We start from the raw sequence: 27,626 nt of genomic DNA on the forward strand, positions 1-27,626 counted from the left end.
AGAGACTTATTAGAACAATTAGGAGCAACCATTAACTTTAACCATGGAGAGATTACTCTGGAGGTAAACAACCAAGAATTTATACAAATCATGAGCTTATCTTTAACTAGTGTCCCCACAGAAGGAGAAATTAGCGAGGAAATTATCGATCAAGTGTATCCCGGAGTATGGGCCACTGATACCCCTGGGAGGGCGAAGAATGCTCCACCTGTAGAGGTAAACCTTAAAGAAGGACAACAACCGGTAAGAATTAAACAATATCCTTTAAAGAAGGAGGATTGGGAAGGGATCCAGCCAGTTATAGACAAGTTTTTGCAAATAGGATTATTAAGGGAGTGTGAATCTAATTTTAATACTCCCATATTACCTGTCCGGAAACCCGATGGGTCATACAGGATAGTTCAGGATCTAAGAGCAATAAATAAAATAACGGAAGATCTCTACCCAGTGGTAGCAAACCCTTACACCTTGTTAACAAAGCTAACTCCTGAACTAATCTGGTTTACTGTTTTAGACCTCAAGGATGCCTTCTTTTGTCTCTCTCTCCTCGAAGCCAGTCAGAAAATATTTGCATTTGAATGGGAAAATCCTAAGAGTGGACGTAAAACTCAGTTAACTTGGACAGTGCTGCCACAAGGATTTAAAAACAGCCCCACTATATTTGGCAACCAACTAGCCAAAGACCTTGAACTATGGGAAGCCCCAACTCCACCTGAAGAGGGAAAGCTGCTGCAATATGTAGATGACATCCTAATTGCCACTAAGACGAAAGAGGCCTGCGTAACCTAGACGGTAAGCCTTTTAAATTTTCTGGGACTTCAGGGCTACCGGGTATCTAAAAAGAAGGCCCAAGTAGTGCAGCGTGAAGTGATCTATTTGGGCTACGAAATCAGTGCTGGGAAAAGGACCTTAGGACAAGCTCGGAAAGAGGCAATTTGTCAGACTCCGAGACCACAAACAGTGAAAGAATTGCGAACATTCCTGGGAATGACTGGTTGGTGCAGGCTATGGATCTATAACTATGGATTACTTGTTAAGCCACTATATGCACTAACTGTCACTGAACAGAAGAACCTCCAGTGGAATAAAGAGGCCATACGGGCCTTTGACTCACTAAAGAAGGCCCTGATGTCAGCTCCGGCTTTAGGACTCCCAGATGTAAGTAAGCCATTCTTTCTCTTTTCACACGAGAAACAGGGAATTGCATTGGGAATATTGGCACAAGACTTAGGCCCATACCGTCGGGCAGTTGCCTATTTCTCCAAACAACTGGATACAACCACTAAGGGTTGGCCCGGATGCCTACGAGCGGTTGCAGCAGTAATCCTAAATGTACAGGAAGCACGAAAATTCACATTAGGCCAGAAGATTACTGTATTAGTATCTCATACAGTGTCAGCAGTATTGGAAATTAAAGGAGGGCATTGGCTCTCACCCCAAAGATTCCTAAAATATCAGGCTGAACTGGTAGAACAAGATGATGTGGAGATTGTAGTGACTAACATTATCAACCCAGCTTCTTTCCTTAGTGGAGACACAGGAGAACCAGTGCAACATGACTGCCTGGAGACCATCGAGGCAACATATTCAAGCCGCATAGACTTGAAGGACAGCCCTATGGAAGATGCAGAGAACTGGTTTACAGATGGGAGCAGTTATGTCCTGAGCGGTAAAAGATATGCTGGGTACGCTGTTACTACCACCCAAGAGATACTGGAATCAGAACCACTGCCTGTGAGTACATCTGCACAAAAGGCGGAGATAATCGCTCTGACCCGTGCTTTAGAATTAGCCCAAGGCAAAACTGTGAACATTTATACGGACTCAAAATATGCCTTTGGGGTAGTTCATGCTCATGGAGCAATCTGGAAGGAAAGAGGACTGCTAAATTCACAAGGGAAACACATTAAACATGGGAAGGAAATTCTGAGGCTACTGGAAGCTGTCCAACTTCCAAGAAAAGTGGCAATCATGCATATTAAGGCACACCAAAAGGTGAATTCCGACTTAGAAAGAGGAAATGAACTGGCGGACAGAGAGGCAAAACAAGCAGCCAAAAGAGAGGTAAAAATGGAGGGTGCTTTAGTCCCTGATGGACAGACTATTTTAGAAGGTAAGCCTATTTACACAAAAGAAGACAAAAAGCTTATTGCAGATCTGGAAGGATCATATAATAAAGAAGGTTGGGCTGTCACTCCCCAAGAAAAGATAGTAATTCCCTCTTATTTGACCAGACACCTGGTGAGGGAAGAACACAGAAAAGGACACTGGGGGGCAGAGGCCCTATACCGATATTTAGTTAGGAATATTAGAGCCAGAAATTTGTATACCATAGTAAGGCAAGTGACTCAACAGTGTGACCTTTGCCTCCAGACTAATCCTAAGAATACCCCTAATCTAGAAGTAGGCCAGATTGGAAAAGGGAACGGACCAGGACAACAATGGCAAATTGATTTTTCAGAACTTCCAAGAAAAGGGGGGTATCGATACCTATTGGTATTAACAGATACCTTTTCAGGTTGGCCAGAAGCGTTCCCCACCAGAACGATTAAAGCCAGAGAAGTGACAAAAGTATTAACGCAAGAAATAATTCCACGTTTTGGGGTTCCAGCGACCATATCCTCAGACAGGGGGTCGCACTTTGTTTCCAAAGTAGTCCAGCAAGTCAGTTACTATCTGGGCATAAATTGGCAGCTTCACACCCCATATCGTCCCCAATCCAGTGGCCAAGTAGAGAAAATGAATCATTTGATTAAACAGCAAATAGTAAAACTCGGTCAGGAATCAAACCTGACCTGGCCCCAAGCTCTCCCATTGGCACTCTTGCGCATACGAGCAAAACCAAGGGCCAAAGAAGGGTTGAGTCCTTTTGAGATGTTATATGGCAGACCTTACGCAGTGCAAAAGGGAATATCAATGCAAATTGGAGAGGAAACTATGACTTCATACATGATAGCATTAAGCAAACAACTTAACAAAATTGGGAAACATGTATTCGGAACTCGGGGTAGAGGGTTAGACGGACCGGTACACGATATACAGCCTGGAGACTATGTGTATGTTAAGTCTCTTGCAGAAAAAACATTGGAACCACAATGGGAGGGGCCGTTCCAGGTGCTGCTTACGACCTTTACTGCAGTGAAAATTAAAGAACACACATCATGGATACATCATACTAGGATCAAGAAGGCTCCTAAACAACGCTGGGAGGTGACAGAAACTGGACCATTAAAACTCAAATTCAAACAAAAACTTTCGGATTAAGACCTCAAAATGATCAACCGTGAGTTAGAACTGTTAATATGTTTTAGGATTATCCTTCTTGCCTGTGCCCAGGAACCCAAAGATTGGCCTTGGAATCACGCCCAGAAAAATCATGCCATGATGGTGAAGGATGTGGACTTAAGAACAAAACTAGCCATGGTGGTGTGAAAGATAACAGTACAGAAAGAGAAAAGCTAGGAAAAGCGCAGTACTGTAACTAACAAGTATATATTTTTAACATTATTCCTTACTACAAATCATTTTAGTTTAACAAGTATATATTTTTCTAACAATATTTTTAACACTATTTTTAACAATAAACCTTTTTATCTACATTTTTATCTAACAAACACATATTTTAACAATATTTAAACATTTTTATCTAACAAATATAACATGTTTAAAACTAATTAACTTTACAAAGCCTAAGCATTTTATAAACTAAGTTTGAGGCTCCGATGAATCAGTAGAGGGATGAAGTGACATTCTACAAGAACAACAATTACCAGCACAAAACAAAAGTATAATAATGATAAGTAAGATAATAGCCAGTAAAGAAAAAAAGACAACATGAATCAAAATTAATGCCAAAAGGTGATCCATTCTTATAACAAAAGATATCACAAACTGATTACGGCCCTGCAGATCCACGCGGTCGGCTGCTCTGGTCTGCTGGGTTCGGGATCAGCATGCGCAGTGGGAAAAGGCTCTCCGCACCCCTTTTTAATCCCAAAGCGCATGCGTCATGTGAGCCTAGAAAGTTCTATTTTGATTTTCAACCAAAACAAATAAGCAATACTACTATTTCTAACTTTATAGAACAAAAACATCGTATAAACTAAACTTGAGATTCCGGAAAGTCAACAAAAGAACACGATGGTTGAGGTTCAAGGATAGTAGCAGTGAAAACAGTGGCAGAAGAGGACGATAGTTGAAGAGGAGATGCAGGAGAATTAACAGAGGATTGCAGTGGTTGCTGCTCAGGAGATTCAGGCAAAGCAGCAGAAGAACGTGAAAATAACTTACAGAACTGACATTCACACCGACAAAAAAGAAACGTTACAATAACAAATAAGGCAATAGCTGATAAAACAAGAATTAAAGCTAGCGCAGAAATGCAATCCATATTCATGGTTGCGATAGATTCCAAAGCTCCAAAATGGAAGTCCAAATACGCAGCAAGAAAAAGAATTTCCACGCCCCCAGCCCAACGCGCATGTGTTATTTAGGCCTAAAAGCACCTATCCTAAATATAAACAAGAATACATGTGTATATAAAGTTTAAATGATTAATACAGCAGTAGACTTTGATTGGCAAACAGCACGAATCTGTTTTACGCCATCAGGTGAAGCAGTAGATGTAAACTGCATGCTAGATACAACATGTTGGATTAACTGAACAAAGCAAGGAATGATACAGGGCAAAACATCAAGACAGCAAATGCACATAACAGATAAAATATAACCTGAGTTTCAAAAGAATAGTGAAGACTAACACAACTTAGTTATAAAAGTAAGCTGTAAGATGGTTTGAGTAGTAAAAGAATTTACTAAGTAAGAAGAAAAGGGGGGAATGAGATAGGGAATTTAAAGAATTTGAGTTTGATGGTGCAGAGCTTGCGCCAAGATGAGGGGGCTATACGTGAAGACATACCAGGGGCTGACTGTTGCTAAGATATTATCTTCTGGCTCAAACAGAAGCTTCCTATTGTCCTTGAAGTAGTACAGAACAGCAATAGATCACCTCAAATCCTAACACTAATTGGCCTTGTGGTTTAGCTAGGAGTTAGGGAACAACTGAGGCTGCGCAGAAGAATAAGGTAAAAAGTTCATCAGCGAGGAAGAGGAGATACTTCATCTATACGACCCTCTCCCAGGAATTTGCGACCACCAAAGGAGCTCAACGGGCAGACGCAAGAGGAGGAGACCTAATTACCATGAGAAGCGAGGGGAGGCGGGGAAATATTATGTTTATGTATAAGCATTCTATGAATATGCATTATTTTGTAATATATAAGCAGGACGAGAGCTGCAAGGGGTGCGCATGCTTGTGGAGGAGCGATCCCCCATGCGCCCGGCGCTGAATAAACATACCTACTTTACAACTTAACAGTTGTGGAGTTAGTTTTTCCGCAAGTCATTCCTTCACTACCAAAAAAACCCAAAAGTCATGCTATGCTGCAAGCTGCTAGTGGCTTTATCACCTCAACTACTCCTGGACCCCTGCTCCCAGGGGCATTTTCTAAGAAGCAGCAGTGCAAACTGCAACAGACCAACTGCACTAACTTGTACTGTATTTTACCTATATTTGGAGGCAAGTGAAAATTAAAGCAGAAATCAGCTAGTCCTGACAAAACTATGCAATTACAGACAGAATTTTATAAGATGTGGCAACACTGGAATGTTACATCAGAGGCAGAACATTAAAAAGCTACATGGAAAAAGTTTGCTATCTGTAAATTAGAGACACATTAGGGACTCTGGCATAGTTTTAAACTAAATGTGCTTCTGGATTTTTTTTTTAATTTGCATGCAAACAAAAGGAAGTGAGAAAGAGAAAACAGTTATATTGGAAGAATTTACTGGCTGTCACCAAGGCAGTATTTTACATGGTGCATAAATTCCATAGCTGGTTAAGTCCAGCAGGAGGACTGAGCACTCTGCTTCGAGGTGAATAGAAGAAGCAACTTCACACCCTCTTTATAAATTACATCAGCTAGAAACAACATAAGTTACCATCCAAAACAGAAGACTCACACCACCTTATCCTGCTGAAAAGAGAAATGTGGCAGGAGCTAGAGCTCTGTGTATGAAAAGAAAGCCTGAGAAAGCAGTGAGGATGTGCGTGACCCTGTAAGGAAATGAGATACAGCTGCTCAGGCAGAAAAAGACTATACAGAGGTAGATCTAGAAGCGCCAAGCAAGGAATCAATTACTAATTTCTTCTATTCAGAAAGCAATAGGAATATTTGTTTTCTAAACCTTTTTTCTGAAGGCAACAGGACTGATAGAAGCAATTCCTGCAATGTACAAAGAAGCATCTCAGTCACACCACTCATTTCTGGTTTGAAGGCTTTCAGGACTCTCCTTGTTTAACATATTGGATGGTCAGCTGGATTAAATGGACAACAATAATTTCTGTAAAACCTTTAAAAAAGGCATTGATTGGAGTAGGGAGATGCAACTGACACTGTGGGATGAGGAACATAATAGTTATTTACTTAAATGCAGACCTGAATAACAATGTTGATACACATACCAGCTCCTTATTCTTTTCTTCTGCCCAACTTCTTTTTTTTTTTTTAAAGTATTACTTTCTTTTATCTACTTTCTCCTTGACCTATAGAATAAAGGTATTTCTTCAGTTTGCTTTATTTTTATCTGAACTACCTCTAGCATTTACTTGTTCACCAAATCATATGAACACCATGGTTTTGTTTTCAATGCCTCCAGAAAAATTCTGTTCTATAAAGCCTGCAGCTTGTAGTGCAGCTTAAAGAGGGCAAGGAGGAAGAAAAATTAGTAGTTGCCTTAAAAATCTTGCGTGTGTGTATGCAGCTATTTTTTTTAACATCAGACTAGTGCTTGAAGTTGTTCTCTGAAGTCCTATTGGTGCTGTATTTAAGACAGAAATCAGTTTAGTTATTTGGAATATAAAGCCTCTTTCCAAAATCCACCCACTACAGCTGTCTGTTTAAAAAACTACCATGAAGAGCTCTAGCTTACACAGAACACACAGGAATCTTCACCTCAGTACAGGCATATAATATGAGATATAAAAGGTATACATATATATGCATAAAAGCATTGGTTTTTCTCAAAATAATCGTCGACTTCTGAAACACTTTTTGTTGGAGGGACCTCTAGATATCAACACCCTGCTCAAAGCAAAGCCAACCTCAAAGTCACGTCCAATGCCAACTTTCTGCCAGGTTGTGCTGGGTCCCATCTAGCTGAGTTGTGAACATCTCCAAGGACGGAATTTTCCCAGCTTGCATGGGCTCCTGTTCCAACATTTGACCACTCTCACTGTGACTCTCAGTATCAGCTCAGAATTTTTCTAGTTGCCGTTTGTCTTTATCACCACCAAGACTAAACATGCTTGCCCCAGTGGTAATAATCCCAAAGTGTTAGTTCTTAAGGAAACTACAGTATCTTGTAGAAAGCTTAAAGCTATGAAATACTTCTCCACCTTCTAATTTATCAGTTCTCCTTCCCACCCCACGATCATAAAGCATTCTTTATGATAAATCATTTTACAATGCTATGGCCCACATACCCTTGTGACTGCAAGAAAGATCAAGTGATATGAGTTGCACAGCTACATTTTTGAAATGCAAATGCTCTTGTGGAGCACTTACCTCACTGTTAGAGGAAAAAATTATCCACAAAGCCTACATGAGCCTTTTCTGCATTAGAGGCGAAACTGAATTTGATGGCAGCAACCAAGCAGGTTCTATGAGGTGGGGAAAAAGGAAGGGGCCAGTGTAATTTGGAATGGAGGGTGGTGGGAGTTCAGGTAAGAGGCTGGAAGGGGACAGTATCTTTCTAAAAGGTCAAGGTATTGTGAGGAATGTGGAAGGGAACTACTAATCCCTTTGTTTTTTACTACGGCTCTCAGCAGACTCCGTTTCAGCCTGATCCTCTGCTGGACTCCCAGCCCCAGTTCTTTTCCAATACTATTTCTAACAAGGCAAATATTAGCCAGTATCATATGAATGCTAGGTAATTAGGATGCTGTGATGCAGAACAAGAAATTGGCAGAAATTTTTTTTTCATGTGTTCTGGTGGATCAGTAGATAAAGATGGGCATTCACAGCTGCAAGTTTACTGTACAGTCCTTTCATGCTGTTATTTAATAATTACATCGAACACTTCTAAAGTTTGAAACTTTAAAATTAGCTACTAACATTATTAATGTATTTAATAAATATTAAGCAAGTTTTCAGAGTAAAGTGCTACACTCTCCCTTCAAACATTACAACCTGCGATCTCACGGATTAGATGGTTACTTTTCTGAATTTTACATTAAAGAACATTTTTTTTCAGGAGGAGCTTCCCTCAAGATTTTATTGATGCTCCTATGACAAATGGAATTCACGTTACAAGCTCAATTCGGAGCGACAAATACAACCAAAACTTCTGTGACTCAAATCAATAGAAATAAAACACTATGCAAAAAACTATCTATCAAGAAGGGAATTTACTTCAGGGAAATGCTGTGAAGTCTAATGAATGGTGATAAGTAGCATTTTTCAAGAATTAAACATATCATTTACTTAAAACAGCACTTAAGCTACGGAAGGATGCCAGTTTACTAACTGACCACATATGATAAGAAATGCTTTATAAGTGAATGAAAACTGTCATTGGGAAAACAAGAAAAATATCTTTTGATGGTATGAAAAGCAAAAAATTAAACATGTGCATCTCCCACTAAAACTAATTCACCTGCTCTTAAACTAGCAGTAGCTTAAAAAAACCCCCAACAGTATACTGGCAAAAGAATACAGGCTTACTACCTACCACTGCTCCAGGCATCCTGATGGAGGGCCCTGTTATTTACATTGCTTTTCCTCTAGCTCCTGCTTTTGATTACTGCATTTGACTAATGTTTAGTTGGTGGTTTGTGAAAGCATACTGACAGTGTGAAAGAATGTGCATTTCATTGAAAATTGGCCCTCTGCATTTCAAGTACCATAAGAAACCCATATCTTATCTATACAGCTGTCCTAACACAAAACATAGCCTCTAATGCATGGAAGGTACATTAGATTGAACAGAAATGAACTAGCTATTAATTACACTGCCTTCAAGAGCTGATTAAAATTTTCACCTGGTAAATCAAAGAACAGAAGATAGCAATTAAGAGAACTGTAAATGAAGAAATACTGAAATGTAGAGAATAATCTGAACAGTGCAGGTAGTATTACCCCTTCTTTTCCTGTGGGAACCATTTCTCATGTTTTAAAATAATACCTAAAAGATTATTTTAATACTGTGTTCACTTAAATTTATTAGAGGCATGTTTTTACATAGTTGTGTTTTCACGAATAATTCTGTCTATGTCAAGCCAGGAATTACATTTCATAGGTAGTGGTATTCTCAAAGCTTATCACCAAGGAAGTATATGTTCAGAAGGATTCCCACTGACTTGGCAGAAGCATAAAGCTCAGTCAGTATTAGTAATTCCATTTCAGTAGAGCTACAATAACAAACTTTAAGGCTACTAAAAAAAAAACCAAATAAACAAAAAAACATCGCAAACACTATGATCACCTACTTTTTCATATACTGCAAGCCAAAGAGTTCTCTTAAACTACAGCATGACCTTTTGAAAGTCAACAGATTTTGATTTAATGCGTTCAAATGACAAATAATTTATGGAAGCCTTGATTAGGAAGCCAAGTTCTAAGGCCTATGTAAAAGCAACTACTAAGATACAAACACAAGGATCAAAAGCATACACATCTGTCAGTCTTTCAAAATCACAAGTTTGGATGCACCAAAGAATAAAGTTGAAGTACACACAAATGTGACTTTCATTCTTCACTGCCATTTAAAAACAAACACACATACAGTTGCACCCAGTATTTTTTCTTTAAATTCTCCCAGGGGCATCACTTCTACTTCATCCTCAAAGCATTCCTCAGAACTCAAAGCCAAGGCCACACATCCATCAACTACTGTATGATCAACACTGCATGCACTTCCAAATCCCTCTCCATCTCAGTACCATACTTCTGAACGTCGCAACGGCAAACCTGTACGACAAAAACCTCCCCACCGTAATCTTTGGCAACTTACTTTTAATCTGTGCTGAAAGCTACAACACAGAGAACATTCGTGTGCATAATTTATCTTCGTCTCAAAAATAGTTTAAAACCCTTCAGAATTATCCACTTCACTCCAATTGTCTTTTCTAAAAATTGTTAACTGGCATCTACCATTACGTGACAAATTCAGAGACGCGTGTCAGAAACAGATTGAAATCCACTTTTCATGGATGCGGCTTAGGTTAAATGGTCACCCAGTACATTCTCCCAGAGCATCTAGTCTGATCTAGAGGGGCTGGCTGGAAGTACGTGCCTAGTCACATGGACAGTTTACGTTTTGATTTGCGTACATAATTGACACATTCCACCCTAAACTTTTCCTTTAATAGATTTTTTAAAAATAGTGCTTCCTCAAGGAGACAAGAGGTGGCTCAGTAAAACACCGAACAACTAGGATTGTTTAGAAGAAGAGTCATAGCTTCAACTATTGGTATAGACAAAAATTAGTTAAGAACTCAAGATTCACTGTTTGTTTTAGAGCAAGATCTATGGAGGAGCAGGTGGTACTGATCCCAAATTTGGACTAGTAAATCCAATTTCATTATTTCTCGAGAACAAAAAAGATGAAAACAATCAAAGTAAATTGTGAATTTTTGAAGACTATCTTTAAACAAAGTGTTACTCAGTATTACTATTCTACCACTTTTGTGAAGAAATCAAAAAGAGGAACATGGAAAGGATATGGCATGAAAACTATTTATACACTGAAGCATGGCACAATTTCTTTTTACAGATTTTAAGCTCAACTTCATTTAGACCAAATTTTCCTCCCAGCTGGAACTGCTGAAGAGGTATCACTTACATTCTCTTACAGCACAGTGTCTATATCAGCACATACTTGCATCAATAACCATATATGAGGAAGGACCAGGAATAGCTTCCTACCAAGAGCAGACTAGAGGGAAAATTTTGCCAACAGTAGCAGCTGAAGTAAGACTCACAGACATGGAACCCAGTAATGATAGATATTTGGAAAATGCTGCTAAAAGCAAGAGTTACTGATTTCTTTTTTTCCCAGAGTTAAAAATTAGCTAATTAAAATTTATCAAATCATCTCACATCTGATAACTATGTTTCAAGATTAATAACATCTAAATACATTCAACTTCCAATAACTAGCAAATTTTGTCTTAAATAACTTTGATTGTATTAGATAATGAGGACATTTATATTTATATCTAGAAGTTGGCACATGTAAAATGTTATGTGAACTGATAAATTATTTTTCTTATTCAAAAAGAAATACCAAACCTGACATTATTTGCCACCTCTAAGAAAAAAAAATATTAATTTCAACATACACTTTATCAGTACTAAAACCACGTTAAATATAAAGACAGCATTTTTAATAGAATCTACAGGTCCTTTTTGAAAGAACACTCTCAGGGAACACAGAAGTCTATAGATTAAGTCCACCTTCTTTCACCAATACTAAATTCACATGTATTTTTCCCCTCTGCTCAAAACTGTGGTTTGACACTAAAAGTCAATCTCTTCATTCATGTATTTTTAAGATCTATCACATACAACTTCACAGAACTTGGCATATCAACACACTGAACTAAATACTAGTAGCCTCCAGCTAACTGACAATAGCCTGGGAAGGGCCATATGGGAACAGATGGAAGCACTGGGCTATACCCACTATATTTGTGTAGGATGCTAGTGGCCATCATTTTTATATGGCCACTAGAATTAATTTGGCTTGAAAAGGCACACAGCATGTTTCTTCCCAGCCTATCTGTAATGCCTGCTGCAGGAACAAACTGAGCATAATTTGTTCCCATACTTTTAATGAAAGATAAGATAGTGACATGACAAAAATGAAGTTACTCACTACAAAACTTAAATGGTAATCTGTAAAGCAATCCTCCAGTAAGGAAAAAGAAAACAACAAAACAAAAAGGAAGAGGGACAGCTTTCAAAAGCATAAAGAAAAATGCTTCCCCTATCAGTAGCAGTTGCCTATATCTTATTTACAGCCATTAGATATAATGAAATGGAGATATTGGAAATTACTAACAGTTATGGCTTTCTAATACACTAACTGCAACACATAAAAACGAAATCCCAACAGCAATTTTCTACAAAGGAAAGGCTTCATACACTGATTTGCATTCCTTTTCCTGCATAAGTTATGAAAACAGTAGTCAGAAAACTGGCATAGAAATGGAATAAGGCCCGATCTAAAAAAAAAAAAAAAAAAAAAAATTTCAGCTTATGAGCTTATGTTCTAACCAAAGTGCTCACAGGGGAAGAGCTTTGCTACATTTGCTGCCTTCCCCCCACCCCGGTTCTTTATAAAACAAAGCAAAAAAAGCAAGGAAAAAATGGTTACATTCAAAAAGCTATATTTTATTGTTATGGCAACTGATGTGCTAAAAATAAAGAAATAGTTGTTATGGCAACTAGAATTTTAAAGGCAGTCAAAAGTAGAATAATCAAACATTCTGCTGGCTTAAAATGTAATGTCTATGACTCAATTTTCAGAAAGAGCTTCAGAGACAAGTAGTGTTTGGGGTTTTTTTGGATTCTGCTTTGGAGATCACAATTAGTACAGGTTTCAGAGAACTCTACAGAGTACAAGAGAAGAAATCAAGGTGAACAGTCATTCGAAGTTCTCACGGTCAGTAGAAGAAACACACACCTTAAGCCACTTATTTAATGTGCTAGCGAGCTTACCTAGATCTGTAAAATATACCAGCTTACTATTAAACAGCAATAGGACAGTATTTATGTCAGTCATCACAATGATTGAAAGACACTACATAACTAAATTTAAAATAATTAAGTAACTTTAAGTACTGCAAAGTTAGGGAATACCTAAATTCATCTGTCTGAAGCAGCAGAGTTCTGCCGGAATTATAAAGATTACTTTAATTCTTTATGGAATTATAAAGATTACTATAATGACAAGATTGTAACATATTTAAATGTATGATACATGCTTGATCATCATTACAGGGCTCCTATAGATGAGCACTTCCATGACAATCTTGGAGAACTCACTGTCCCCATCCAATCAAAATCGTTACTTTTATTAAAAAATTAACAGAACTGTGTGCACTGTGAAATATTCCAAAGCCCATACTCAGATAAGCCTTAATTAATACTAAGCAAAGTATTTAACAGATACTTCAGAGAATTATGACTAGAAACAGTAACTTATACTGGAAATATTTGCACAGGAACCATGTACGTTATCATGTGCTAGCATCCCAGTGCAAGCTAATATTTTAACACAGTATGTGATTTGCATTTTGTCTTCACTGCAGTTAATCAAGGTTCCTCCCAACATTATTCATAACCCTTTTCTGACCCATATGAAAAGTCCCCCAGCCAAGTCCACAAGAGCTATCAGCATGCAGGAGTACCATGGCCAAGAATACAGATCAAAGTCAGGTTCCTCCTTCACTCGTACTAAAGGGAAAAGAATCGGACAGGGATAACACAGACAAATTTAAGTATATTTTTGCAGTTTTGCTTCCCCAGCCTCAGTATTAATCCTTAAGGCTGGATACACAGTCATCACCTCTTAAGCATCACATGAAGCCACAGGTTATTTCTAGAGGTGCACATAATGTAGGAAAATATGTTAACTAATGAATCTGTGACAGAGTCAACAGCTTCTGCAAAGGAAACTCCATGTACAACAGTCACTATACATAAATTTTCATCAGTCAGGATAAATTTTAGACATATGAATATCAAGGCTTTAAATCAAAGTTTTAGAACTATTCTGTCTGATGCTGAGGCTAAAGGAGCCAGGCTGCATGTTTTCAAGGTTTGTTGCTGACTCAACCAGTTCCTGAAGACAAAAGACATGCTGTTCTAAGCTTTCTATGAAATTAGTTTCCTCATTGTATAATATTCTGAACTCAATCAAGTGCATGGTTGCCTGAAATGTAAGTCTTTGAGTTCAAAGAAAATGTGCAGCAGTCCAAATATCACTCCACTTCCCTGACAGCTATGTAAACCCATTGCTTCCATTCAGCATCTGGGGGTCACATTTCCTGTTATATCAGATGTAGCCATTCTGCACTGAATATATATATATATATATATATACACATCCCAAAAGAATATTTATTTTAACACGTGCATGCACATTTTATCTGTAACATATTTCTATATTTTCAGTTTTCCATTAAAGAAGAATTTGTGAGCAAGGATTTTCACAGAAAAGCAAAGGAAATCCTGGAAGGTGTGACAACAAAGACCAAAAGTGCCTTCTGAAATTACATTTACAAATTCATGAAAGAAAGGTGGCATCGTTCCAAAAGGTACTTCTAATTCCTTTGCCATATAGGTAACAAGAAGCATACTTAATTAGACTGCAATGTTACATTAACCTAACCAAGGCTATCTGAAGGCTGACTCAAGAATGGCCTCACCTGTCCTTCCTGCTCGGCCCCAGCTATATGCTCCCATCTCACCCCTTATACCACACCTACACAGCGAATCAATCTCATTGCTCTAACAGAGGAATGGGGGAAGGAAGTTTTCTAAATAAAAATCTACAAATTACTGTGATGTTATCAGCCTTGCAATCACTAGATGAAAGTATACAGAAGAGATGGAACACACAGTAAAAGAAACGTCTTCTGGCAAGCACACTGCCTGGATAAGGCACAGCCTGAAACTGCTCCCCCTGTATATGACAATCTAGTTTTAGATTCAGGCTGTATATTGTACTACCTGGTCAAAAAAGATTGTATTTAGAAACTGGATTGCTTTCGAGACAAAACAGCCATATGAAGGTGGCTTTGTCATACGCAGCATATGATTAAAAAATGTGAAGCCCCATATCATCAGTATTTAGTTGTCAGTCTAAAAAACAACTGATGAAAAGTCACAAGAAAAAAAATTCTTAGCTGCCAAAATATTTGTCTGTGTCCACAGAAACCTACATAAAGGATTATTAGAAAGAGTATATGCACTAGCAGACTGCAATTGATTTCCTTTTGGTTAGTTTACCTCAGCAGCTGCAAATTTGCTTGCTGATAGGGGAAATTACTCTTAATTGGTATGAGCGTACTCATCACTGCAAAGGGAAAAAAATGTTTAACAGATACAGACTGTAAAGAAGATCTATAGATCTGTCATCTCTTCTGAAGTGGTTTCTGTAAAATGTATTTAATACTAGCTTGGCCCCTTAGAAGAATATCCTAAAGAAGATATGAATAATATTGCCATTTGGGGGTTTATCATAAGGAAGTCATACATAAATTAAGGTAGCAAAAGGTAGCAGAATTCACCCCTATATTAAATTCCAGTTTCAATTTAAGTGACATATTCATCACTTATGTGTGCTTTAATTTTTCTACACATGCTCAAGCCTTTCTGTTTGTTGTTACTGTTTCAATTATTGTGAATTGCCCACTGCTAGATGCACACTGCTGTGGTAAAACATGCTTTCATAAAATGTTGACCACCAGTACTGTTGTTAACAAAGGCATTTTTGAGAGGCTTTAAACACCAACTGTGATTCTTTGGAGAAATAAAAAAAGCTAGATACAAAGTACACATTTGGATCCTTTGATTCTTAGTGTTCCTCTCTAAGCATTTAGAGCTCTGTTTAATTCTTACAGCTTCAAATATTAACATACCAAAATCAGCAATTAATAGTCAGGAAGAAGTGGTTTGCTCTCTTAAATAAATGTATATATGATTTCTGAAACATTACCTTCCATAAAATAGTCACAGGAAATACTGTGTGTTTTAAAAGCTGACTTCTGCATCTTTTTCTGTGTAAGCAAGTATAGGACCCCAGACTGGGCTTTTAGAGAAAGTAGTTCCTGATGTTTTGAAACAACCTTTCAGAATCACACAACAGAATCTGGAAGGAAGCTACCTTAAGCTTAATTCAGACACAAACCCATTCCAAATACAAATTACAGCTAGTAATTCAGATTTTCAAGAGACATAGTCATTTTTAGATAGAGTCACTGCATTTGTATATGCAAGCCACTTGTACATGCCAACATGACAGTTCAGCAACCCAGTGACGCACAAATGGCCTTCTTATTTCCGAGGCAGACTGAGGCTGGCCTGGAATTCTTCTGAAGACTAACATTACTGTTTATTTACATGTGCAATAACAGAAATTAGCCTTACAAACGAGGCATTTTAAATCCAGTTACTCTGATTTTGAGTGCAGTCTTCTGATTTTCAGAATGTGAATGCTATATGGATAGTATCACCTAATTCCTCTCATACTGAGTGCTCCATTATAGGAGCACATAAAAGGCAATGTTTTGTCTTGTCCTCTCACCTTCAACAGCTCCAGCCCTTGAATGCCAGTTATGCAACCTTTGTTTGAAAGCAGAGACTGGTTAGAAGGAAGCAAATTTTAGATGAAAGAGTAATACCAAGAGAAGGTTGTTTGTTTAAAAAAAAAAAAAAAAAATGTTCTCAGGAATTGCTGCTCTCTTGCAGTGGTCCAAATACATAACAATTTGCTTCATCTAAGCAGTGCCCTACGCTGCAAGAGAGATGCACACACACGGAATGAATATGCATTACATAAAAGCAACACACGCTTCAGAAAACTTCAGAAATGATGTAGTTTTATTCTGTGGTGTACAATACCATTGTTTAAAATGTCTTCTCACTAGGGCTGCTCTTTCAGCATCATTACTGGGGCAGGAAAACTGACCATCTATTAACAAACCAATGTTCAAATTAAACTAGAATACCTGTTAATGTTTTCTCTGGGAAGGAGTATTTTGGATTTTAAAATTTTAAATTTTAAAATTTTAAAATGAGCTCTGAGGTGCCAAGCACTTAGCAGAACTGCTACTACTGCACAGTCTACTTCAAAGAAATAGCAAGACACCAAGACATCCCTGCTTCATCCTACCAAACAAAACACATTTTTCTGCATCAATATACATATATCTGGAGTCTGTGAGACTATCAATTTTAATATCAATTCTTCCAGTAACCATCATATAAACTTATTCAGGCCATAACAGCGGTACTACCCAAGGTTTTATCATTCTGTTTGAAACAATGGGCAACTATACTCTCCTGTTTTTGCAGGTAACAGATTATAAATTCACACAGACAAGAGAGAACACGTCTCCAAGAGGGCAAATGCAAATCTGATTTGCACCCTACCCTTCAGAACAAATGTGTCAATTTATGTCATTTTTAGAGCCAGTAGATGATACAGCACTCCAAGACTCAGGAATTGTGTCATTTTAGTGCTATCATAAGTGGTTATGTATGGAAAAGAACTCGCAGGAAAATTCTTAACGTGGCAGAACTTTTTATAATTTTATGCAGGCCCTGAAAAAAAAAAAAGGCATTATTTTCCACCTCAAATATCATACATAAAAGTTAAAATTAAGATCACATAAAAATAAAAGTTACTAATGGATGCTACTCCTTTTTTCCCTGAAAAGAGCTGTTATTCAGTTGAAGATTTTCTTTGAAGATGAAGAGTGAGCACAAGATTTTCCCCTTTGTGCATACAAAATTGAAAGCTTTTCTCCAGATCTAAATGAATCAAAACTTGGCAAATTAAATTCACCTTAGGGACATTTTATTCCTGAGTTTGTAAGAGTAACATTAACATTTACTATGAAACTAGGTACCCCAGTACATTCATAATAAACTAAACCTTTTATCTGAAGTCTGAATTTAAATGAAGCTATTTAAAGAATTAAAATTCTGTCAACTTCTGCTCTTCAGAGGCAATATTTTTTCACTACTAAGTATTTTCAGTTCATATATATTTTATTATTCCACAGTGTGCAACACCACTAAAATAATTCAAACAAGTGAGACTGTCAGCACTAACAGCTCAGCTTACACTTAAAATGAGGCATCTTATCAACCCAACCAGCATATGATCTGATTTTTCTCTACAAACCACATCATATTATAAAAATATCAAGAATCTAATTGCCATGAAATGAATAATCTCAGTTTAAGAGAAGAGTTAAATAACAGTCATCCTATCCTTACCCTTTCAGAAAAGGTGGAGAACAGTAAAACTTAAGAAACTGTCTATAGATACTGAATTTAAAGGAAGCATGAAACTGAAAGGTTGCACATATACATCTCTAAGTGATCAGTTCCTCTAGAATTATTTTGCTTAATATCCAAGTATTTCATTCAAAATCCAATAAAACAGGTATCAGTTACCTCTCTTTTTAGTTAAATGAAAAAAACCCCACAGTTTTTTTATAATGATAATTGATCATTATATAATAAAATCTTTTATAACTGGTAAAGTATATAGCTAGGCTATTCTTGATATCTAATCTCTAAAAGTTAAGTGAGAGTATTCCTAATTAGTAAAGAGAATAAATAAAGATGCAAATTAAAAACTAGAACAACAAAAATAAAATAGACCAGCATTTCTGAAACTTCCTAACTTTTATTGCTGGGAAATGTGTTCAGTACAAAAAAGACAGGCATGCCATGTTTCGAATACTTGTAATCATAAACTGGGCAAGGTACCACATTCAAAGATTTCAGGATGCTTTCTTGCAAAAGGGGGGATCTTTATCATTTTCAGTAGGCTGTTTGCCATAAGCATATGTCTCAAAAGAAAAAATTAGTAGTTGTACCAGTTTTGGTCATAGTCCAGGACAGTAGACTATTTGGAAATTTCAGAATGCTTCACTACACAGATAAGTTTTGAAAAACTGCTGCAAGAAGAAACCAACACGTTACATATACATTGTCTGCAACCGGAGTGCTTAACAGAGAGCTCTGATGAAATGGGTCACTCCCCACTATTCTGAGCACAGAACATACAAGTTATTCTGTACTATGTAAAAGCATAAACCCCTCCATTTTCAGTTAGGACAAACAGATGCAGCATTCTGAACACAAATATTTGCTACAAAAATACTCTAATGTTTCAGTCCATTAGCCAACCTGCTGTGGCAGCTGGTGAACAGTCATCTTTTTAATTAAACACCCTTACTGATTAATTAGTCTCAGAACACTGAGCAGTGGAACCCTGCACGATGCCATTGGGACAAAAAATATTCCTCTTCCTAGTGCTAACTTAATATCCTTTGGTATTACTGCAAATAACAAGCTTGATTAATTTTCTACTCAGACTAAAATAGCCTTCCTATGTATGTTATTCTCTCAATCCACAGCTAAACTGTTTCAACCCAACTGTTTCACACAAATAATAAAAACAAACAAAACCAACAACATGGCATCAAGGCACCACTTTCAAAGTCAACTGCATTTAATCCTAGTTGCATAGACTGGCTCATTTGTAACCTCCTCCACTTTCCATTTACTAACTATGCAAGCAAACTAGCAATAAAAATAAAAAAGCCCAGTAAACATGAAGTACGAAGCAAAGAAGTAAATACCTTTTCTCATTTGAACAGTTTTGGTAATTACAAAGTTTAAAAAGTAAATGCATTTCTACATTAAGTTTACATGAAAGTTGATCTTCAGTCCTTAGAGATCAGTTTGCCCCTAGATGCACCACGGAAAACAGATAATTGAAGTTAATTCAATGTGTGAAAGAGTACTTAAGCAGATGATGAAAGTTCAACAATGGTGTTCACTATTTTTAGCTATCCTATCTCTAACTTATCATTTTGAAGAGACTACCATTACATTTTTGGGAGAAGAAATGATACAGACATCCATTTGTAAGACTTCTCCTTGTCCTACCACTATGGAAAAAGTTACTGTTCTCAGAAGGTGCTTATAATAATGCAATACAGTTGTTAAAGAATTCCAAAGATTTTTCTCTACTGTAGCTCTTCCTTTTCTGTAGCGGTTTGTAACTGAAGTGTTGACTGATCTGATGACCAGTCAGTTGGAGACCCCACAGCAAAGCTACAGCACATCACCTCTGCCAACAGGAGAGCAGGCTGGAAGCCACAAACCCACTCGCAACTGGGAAACAAAGAGCAGTAACATTGTCTAAGATTTACACAGGCTGAAGCCAGCAAGCTTCTGAAGGAAAGGACCACACCATGAGAACTGTTTGGCTCCTGAGGAGTACCAGAAACTTGTCAAAAAAATCAGTTTGTTGTCACTAACCATGAGAAACCCAAGAAGAGATGTAGAGATGACTTTGTGGCCAGTATCCCTTGTACTCCATGTCACACACAACTGATCCTGGCCAAAGCAGATGAACGCAGGCAGTGTAGGGCTTGGGACTACACGGATACAACAAAATAACATGAGCAATGTGTAACGTGTAAATCCATCATTTACTGTTCTTTCCAGAAAACAAATGCTGAAGTTTAATTTTGTATCTGGGCCTGAAAAAACTTTTAATCTGAGAGGCCTTCAGAAATCTGAAACCTTAACTTTTGCTTTTTAATGAGAGGATTTGTTTTGTAGGAATCAGGAATAATAATATTGGCCCAAACAGTGGCTAAAACACATATATTAGCTCTAAATGGATTAGATTTCATCCAGCCCACAAACCAATACATTTGCTCCGTCTTCTGCAGCAATGGAATGTACTTTCATAATTGGTCCCTACTGCATGAGAATTATACCTCTGTGTGATTAGTGCCAATTTCAAATTATTGTATTACTGAGATAAATTATTTTCATGATATGGCAATATTCAATCCCCAAATCAATGCCCCTCATATTGCTTCAGACTTTGGAAGAATTCTTAGGTTTTTCTTTTTTCTGTACGGTGGCTTGAAATGTTATTGGCCCAGAAGCTAAACACCACTACATAGTCAGAGACAAAGCTATTTTTTGGCCAACTCTTCTGAAGCCTGACCCTTTAATTAGTTATTATCTCTAACTGTTCTGGTCACATGCTCACATAGCCAAAAAAAATTATTACTATAAACAATAAAAGAATCTTATTTTTGGTTCTCTTATGAGTCATTTGTAAGGACAGCCTTTAAGACTTTAGACTCAAAGTCACCATCAATCTCCAAAATGGGCATTCACATTCATATGCAAACTTTTATTGCTTTTGAGTAATGTAATACCACCCACATATACTTTACTTGAAACCAGGTTTCTTTTCCTGATCATACTTTAAAAAATAATAAATTTAAAACAAGTTTTGTTTCCTTAAACCAGAGCAGCAGCAGCATTTAAAAGCAGTCTGTATGTGCTGTTAGATGAACATTATAACTCATTTCTTAATAGAAATCAGATTGTACACTGGAAGTCTTTTATAAAGAAATTATACATTTAACAAATATAAATCCTACTTTGAAATGGTCCATCCAAAAGTTCTCAAACTACAGAATGTGCATGACTGCCTTGTTTTTCTGCTTTCATTATTTTACTTATACAACTACATACAACCCTGACAGGTGCTACTTTCTAAACTCAGGAAAAAGAACTTGAACGTAATTTCAAGAGTAATCAGTAACAGCACTACAAAACAGGCACCCAGTCCATAACACTGAAAAGGATGGAAAGAACTCTCACCCTACAAATTCAGCAGTGAGAACACATATAAAAATGAAACCATGTAAAACAGAAAAGCAAAATGTTAATAATAGGCTGCATAAGATGTAATAAATAAAACATCTGCTCCAATTCAGATACAACAAGTGTTCTATAGAAAGTTGCTTTATTACTGCCGTCAAGTGATGGCAGATTTCTAATAGTTTACACACCAATAATGATTGACACCTATTCTGAAAGGGACAGTGTGGCAAGGTGGAGCATAATTACTGGTGAAGACAATTACCAGTCACCTCAGTTGTAAACGGGGTAAACTGTGGCTTGTCACTTGTCAGTTTATTGGAGCTCAAAATATATCTTATAATGGAAAAATTCATCTGAGTGTCCTGAGAGGAACCAGTGAAGCTGAACATGAAATAATGTCAAGTAGGCAGGAGAAAAAAAACTCTAGCAATGAAGGGACCCTAGCTTGTGCATGTTTTTCTACTTACATTCTTTTAACAAATGGATCTGACACGCTTGTACAAAAGCTCTATATACAAGTACCAGTATGACCTCTTCATTATCATCACATAGGCGGAATTTTGTCACTCTGATTTGCCTTTGTTTTTTCCTTTGAACAAATAAATAAACGCATTTATCTCTGCTGATATATGTTTCGTTTTCCCCTTCCTGTACTGTGTCACATGTATCAGGGTCAAAAGCACACATGCCAGAAAGGTAACTAAGACAGATTTTGATTATCATACAGTACAGATTTACATATATATCAGAAACAAAGCAGCTGCCAAATCACAACTCCTACTCTCTAAAATTGTATGCAAGACCTACTATTGTGCTCCAGTCAAAATTTCTGAGAGGCTCACAGTAATCACCACGCCGGAACTCAGTATGAGATACAAGATAGAGCACGACAGTGCTTGTCAGTGAGAAAACATTTGTGAGAGCAGAAGTATTTCTTTCTCCCTTCCCTCCTCAAAGTACAAACTCACCTAGAGATGGGAAATGTACTGGCATGTGAATGCTCCGATATGGAATAGGAAGCACAGTTCACTAGATCATTCTTGACAGACTGTTGACCTCCAGTGCAGAGGACTAGAGGACATACCTTTTGGAGAAAATAAGTACGGCATTGATTTTTCTAAATAAGACAGATTTTATTTTGCTTTCTGTGCTGAACTGAAACACAAAAACAAGCCCCAAATTACTCTCTCCTACAGAACACATTGAACAAAACACTCCTCTAACTGAAAAATACTGCAGCAGATTTCAGATCTCTGCATACAGATGGATATATATAGAGTAACATGCATATCAGATCTGTTAAGTGATGTGAATAATAGTTGGCCAATCTAACATACTACTTCTGCTCAAACTGCATGCAACTGGCATAGAATAACAAATGTGTCTATATCACGGTCTCTAAAATAAATTTAAATGTTGAGAGTCTGCTATCATTCAGTTCATCACAAGGAACACATTTTTGGCCTGCCAACAATACAATTCTCCTCCTCCACTAGCAAGCCCACTTTCACCAGGAGTTAACCAGCAACACTGCAGTAGTTTTAAAGCTCAATTTTTTAACATATTTATCTCTGTTTCCCGGAAGAGGCAGTCATAAATTAGATATCATATGTTTAATACTAGTAATTCCAGCTCTTGGGTTCACTTTTAAGATATGATAGTAAAATAACAGTTTTCAAGATCTGTCCCTCAAGTTAGGCCTCTGAAATTTTCTTCAGAAAAAAATTCATTTAGTTCTCATAAAACCAAAGAAATCAAAGATGTTAAAGATGCTTTTAAAGCCAAGCCTCATTCAAGAAAACTGGCCAGTATTCCTTACCTTACTGGTAAGTCCTGACCAACACTATATTACTTACTACAGTACTCTATAGCATTTGGCTATATACACAGTTTAGCCATATTATTTTGATCACCAGACACAAAAAGCCCCAACTACATCTACATAAGCTTACTTTCTTACAATATTCTGGGTGCAGATATTTTTTCCCTCTTTCACACTGAGGGACTGTAATTGGCAATTTAGCCAAATGGTGCAGGTAGGGCTGGATCATCAGAAAGGGGAAAGGGCTGGGTGCTGGGAGAGCAGGCTCTTACGAAGGAGCTGTTACAGTAACCCAGGAGATAGAGCAGCATGGGACAGGGTGTGATTAAAGCTTCAAGGCAACTGGGCAGTAACACGGGAGCTGTTGAAGGGAGACAGCTGTACCAGGGGGAGTTGTATGAGGAGGTAAGCAGGTAGGTAATGGGTCAAGTTAACAGATGTTACTACCACCTCCTACTTCTTGTATCTCAGCACGCTTTATTCCCAAGACTGCAAGTGCAGAACGCTGCCACCTCCAACCACCTAGGAATGTCTTACAGAAATACGCTCAGGAATGCACATGCTTACAGAATTACTACAGTGGTTAAGACACCCACAGAAACATCCAGCTTCCAGAAGTGAGCCTAAACAAGAGAGGAATGTTAAGCAGAATGACCAAAATACAAGGAGACAATGAAACTGTGTAAACATATATGCAAACTGAAAGAATCAAGATGAAAGCTATGTATTCAATTAGAAGAATTAAGTAATTATGGAAAAAATAAAGTCCATGTTATTGGTATATTGGGATGGAGGCATACAAAAAACATGGGAAAAAAATCAGTTCTTTTTCATGTAGAATCAAATTAACAGTCACTGATACCCAAACAATTCTGAAGTTTAGCATGTGTATTATTATTGACACCCATAAGATAACACCACAACAAAGCTTTTAGTAGGATTCGGAGAACAATATACATGCCTCCCTCTCTCTCTCACTCTCTCAAAAATAGCTTAATTCACATTACCAACACACCAGAATGAAACTGAAGGAAGTTCTGTTCACAGACGTAAATATCAGATAATAACTCACTAACAAAAAAAATGTTGGAGCACCCAATATTAACTATTCATAAAAACAGGCCTTAGCTTTGGTTTGGCACAGACTCCCTCATGAATCCTTTCATGCAATGTATGCCAAATGATGTGATCCCCAGCGATTACATACAGACAGACTACAGAAGAAAGTCTGATTTCAGAACAAAAGCGATTTACTTCAGGAGAAAAACTGTTTGCATAAATGCTTCAATTCAGAATAGGATTTAATTTTCTAATCCACAATAGTATTATGTTTCATATTAAACACTGTATGCAATATCATCTTCCAAAATATACGTCACTGAAATATTTCTATAATGACAAGGTATTTTTAAGGCATGAGGCCCTAGCGTCAAGATAAGGCTTGCATTTTAGAAGTTTTCCACTCCCTCCTCCGCTGTGAAACAAACATCTTCCCCACTTTTGGAAAGCAAGAGCAAAATAATGGAGGTGGTTTTGATGCAACATACAGCTGACAGATGTCCCGTGAATGGTTTCTAAGGAAAATATAACCCAACTACAACGTCAAAAAGAAAAATTTACACTATCAAAACATCCCTTCTTTACTGGTAAAGGAAAACTAGGCTATGAGGACAGCTCTCACTTTGGGGGACACTTTTAAACTTTACAAACATAGCGGGCAGGTCAAATTAAAAGGACAAGTATGAAAAAGATATGACAACATTATGAAAGGAAACTCTTACTAACAACATCTATGACAGAACTTTTGTATGGACAGATGATTCATTCCCTAGATAACAAATCCAACACCTTCTATAAGCAACATATAAAATTATCTTCATCCGTTTCTGCCATTATGACTATTTTTGAGACCGATGTTTTTCTCAGAGTGTGTAACTACTCTTCAGTGGCAAGAATTTTAGAACCCCAAATGGTGAGTTTACCTCCTGACACTGCACAGAGTTTTTGCTGCTACAACCCAGTGGTTCTCAATCTTTCAATCACAGCTATAAACAGTCTGGAACACCTATGCAGATAACTTGTTATAATGTTTACTGACTGCACAGATGACATTAGGATACAGAATGGGAAGAAAGTCCCAGAAGGATTCTCCTCTCAAATTGCCCATGTAGCAGAGAGACTAGTTTCCTGCTAGGTAAAAATGTTTTTAACATGCTTTTTAAAAATAAACAACAAAACAAATACCCAACTTTGTGAGGTTTTGTTTGGTTTTGCTGGCATTTTTTTTAAACTGAAAACCAGAAAATTAAAGTATACAGAGAACAGAAACTGTTGGAAAAACAAAGTGATGAATGTGAGTTTATAAAAAAATCAACAAACAAGCTGATGCGCTTCTTACCATCACAGCAGGTGAATAGAAAGCTAAATGTCAAACATTACTACAGATATAGGTCAGTAATTTCTCTTGCTAATGCCATTCAGCAGGTACCCATGGCAGGAGGTAAAGCCACCTAATCACAATTTCAGTTGCTTAAAACAAGTCACACTGTTTCAACTCTTTTGCTACTTTGCCACTGAATAAAACTGCTGCTCAGCGGAATTTGTTTTAACCAAAAGAAAAAAAAAAAAAATCACTTACCATTGTGATGAGAACTCTGTATTTATCCAGCATTGCCTGGTTGTCATGGCATCCTGCCAGCAACTGCCAAACCTCTGCCCTTAGTGCTTCTGGAACACCACTTTTCACCAGGGTAGATAATCCGTTTGGCCTCACAACAAGATTATTGTGCCTGAGAAACAGACAATCAAATGCCCATTATAATTCAACTACAAGATTAAAAATATAAAAAAAATTTAAAACTTTCCAATATTATTCTGAAGAGTGGAGCCAGGAACTGACAACATAAACTTTTCTTCCACTGGTTACACTAATTAGCATTTGTCAAATGGAAAGCAAAAATTCTGCAAGGATCTACAGTAAGAACCAGGGGCAAAATGTAGTGATAGTCAAATTCTCTAGGTGTAGAGAAATTAATGAAAATTAAAATAATAAACAGTTGCAGAAATTGAACTAAACTGGCTAATGAATAACAATTTGAATTGAAAGAAAAACACACCATCTGTGCAAACAATGCAGTTTGAATATTTGCTCAACAGATACATTTAGCTTAGGTTAAGAAAAGGAAATTAAAAGATGTACAGAGAAATAAATTTTGGAAAGCAAAATCCAGTTTTAAGAGTACTAACATGAAGACTAAGTTCCAGTTTTACACTTCATGCCAAGAGTATGTTGCAAGTCCCACAAAGCAGTAAAATTTGAACATACCTTGCTAAAATCCCAGTATTCCAAATATATCTGTCTTTTAATTAGAACTGGTGTTTTACTGTCTGTACACACATCAAGAAAGGTAGAAAGACAACTGCAGGATGACTTTTTTTTATTTTGCAACTCTGTGTAATTAATCCTACAAAAGTTGGTATACAGACCTATGAAAAGGCCATATTCAGAAAGGTTGAATACTAAAGATGTGTTTTTCAAAAGTCATCCAGTCAGCGAGCCCATACATTTAGGATAAAATCACTGCAGGTGCACAATACTGCAAAGCTTTCAGTCACAGATCTTTAAAAATCCTTTTTGAGATAACAGTGTTTATTGATCTAGATTAAACCTTGCTTTGACTTAATCTGGCAATTTTCATAGCGATGCATCAGGAAGACTGCATGAACTGATGCTCTATTGTTTCTGATGTAGGAAAGTGCTTTGCTCTGTTACTGTTTTGACCATTGTTATGTTTTTCAGCTCTACTGGTAAGAGAATAGTGAGAGTGGCAGTTTAGCCAAATGCTAGCAAGCTGTGATTAAATTAAATAACCTGCAATTTGACCCTTGATTTTAAGTAAACGTTTAGAGTACTCATTCTTTGAAACAGGTCATTAAGATGTGAACAGTTTACCACTACTGTTTAAATTTAAACGGTACTCTAAATAAATTTCTTTTTCCTATACTCTGAGGATGATATCCCCATTTTTCCAAATGACTTGAGAACTAAAAAGAGAGTGTGATTATATAATGCCCTTATTCTTTTAAGCACAGTAATTATTTTAAATTTTAAATGTGCAGTGCAGCACAAGTCAATTTATCATCCAGTTAGCCAAATTAAAACCTAACTATTCCCTTTTCTCTTTTCAGTGTATTTTGCAGCAAGTCACATTAGACTAATGGTCTTGTGATGGGAAAAAGCTAGAAAGAAAAACCAATGTTCACAGAAATACTAAAAGGATGAGACACTCTTAAGC

General features: G+C 37.1%; 1 protein-coding gene across 8 annotated transcripts in view; it reads right to left on the reverse strand.

Moving 5' to 3' along the window:
- Positions 1–27,626, reverse strand: part of RABGAP1L (RAB GTPase activating protein 1 like) — a 262,266-nt gene that overhangs the window by 174,004 nt on the left and 60,636 nt on the right. For all 8 annotated transcript variants that reach the window (XM_074906992.1, XM_074906990.1, XM_074906991.1 and 5 more), the window contains one exon: positions 25,970–26,120. In XM_074906992.1, coding sequence (XP_074763093.1) covers positions 25,970–26,120 — 151 coding nt within the window. The remainder of the gene's footprint in view (positions 1–25,969; positions 26,121–27,626) is intronic.

The sequence above is a fragment of the Athene noctua genome, chromosome 5 (genome assembly GCF_965140245.1).
Source record: "Athene noctua chromosome 5, bAthNoc1.hap1.1, whole genome shotgun sequence".
NCBI lineage: Eukaryota > Metazoa > Chordata > Aves > Strigiformes > Strigidae > Athene > Athene noctua.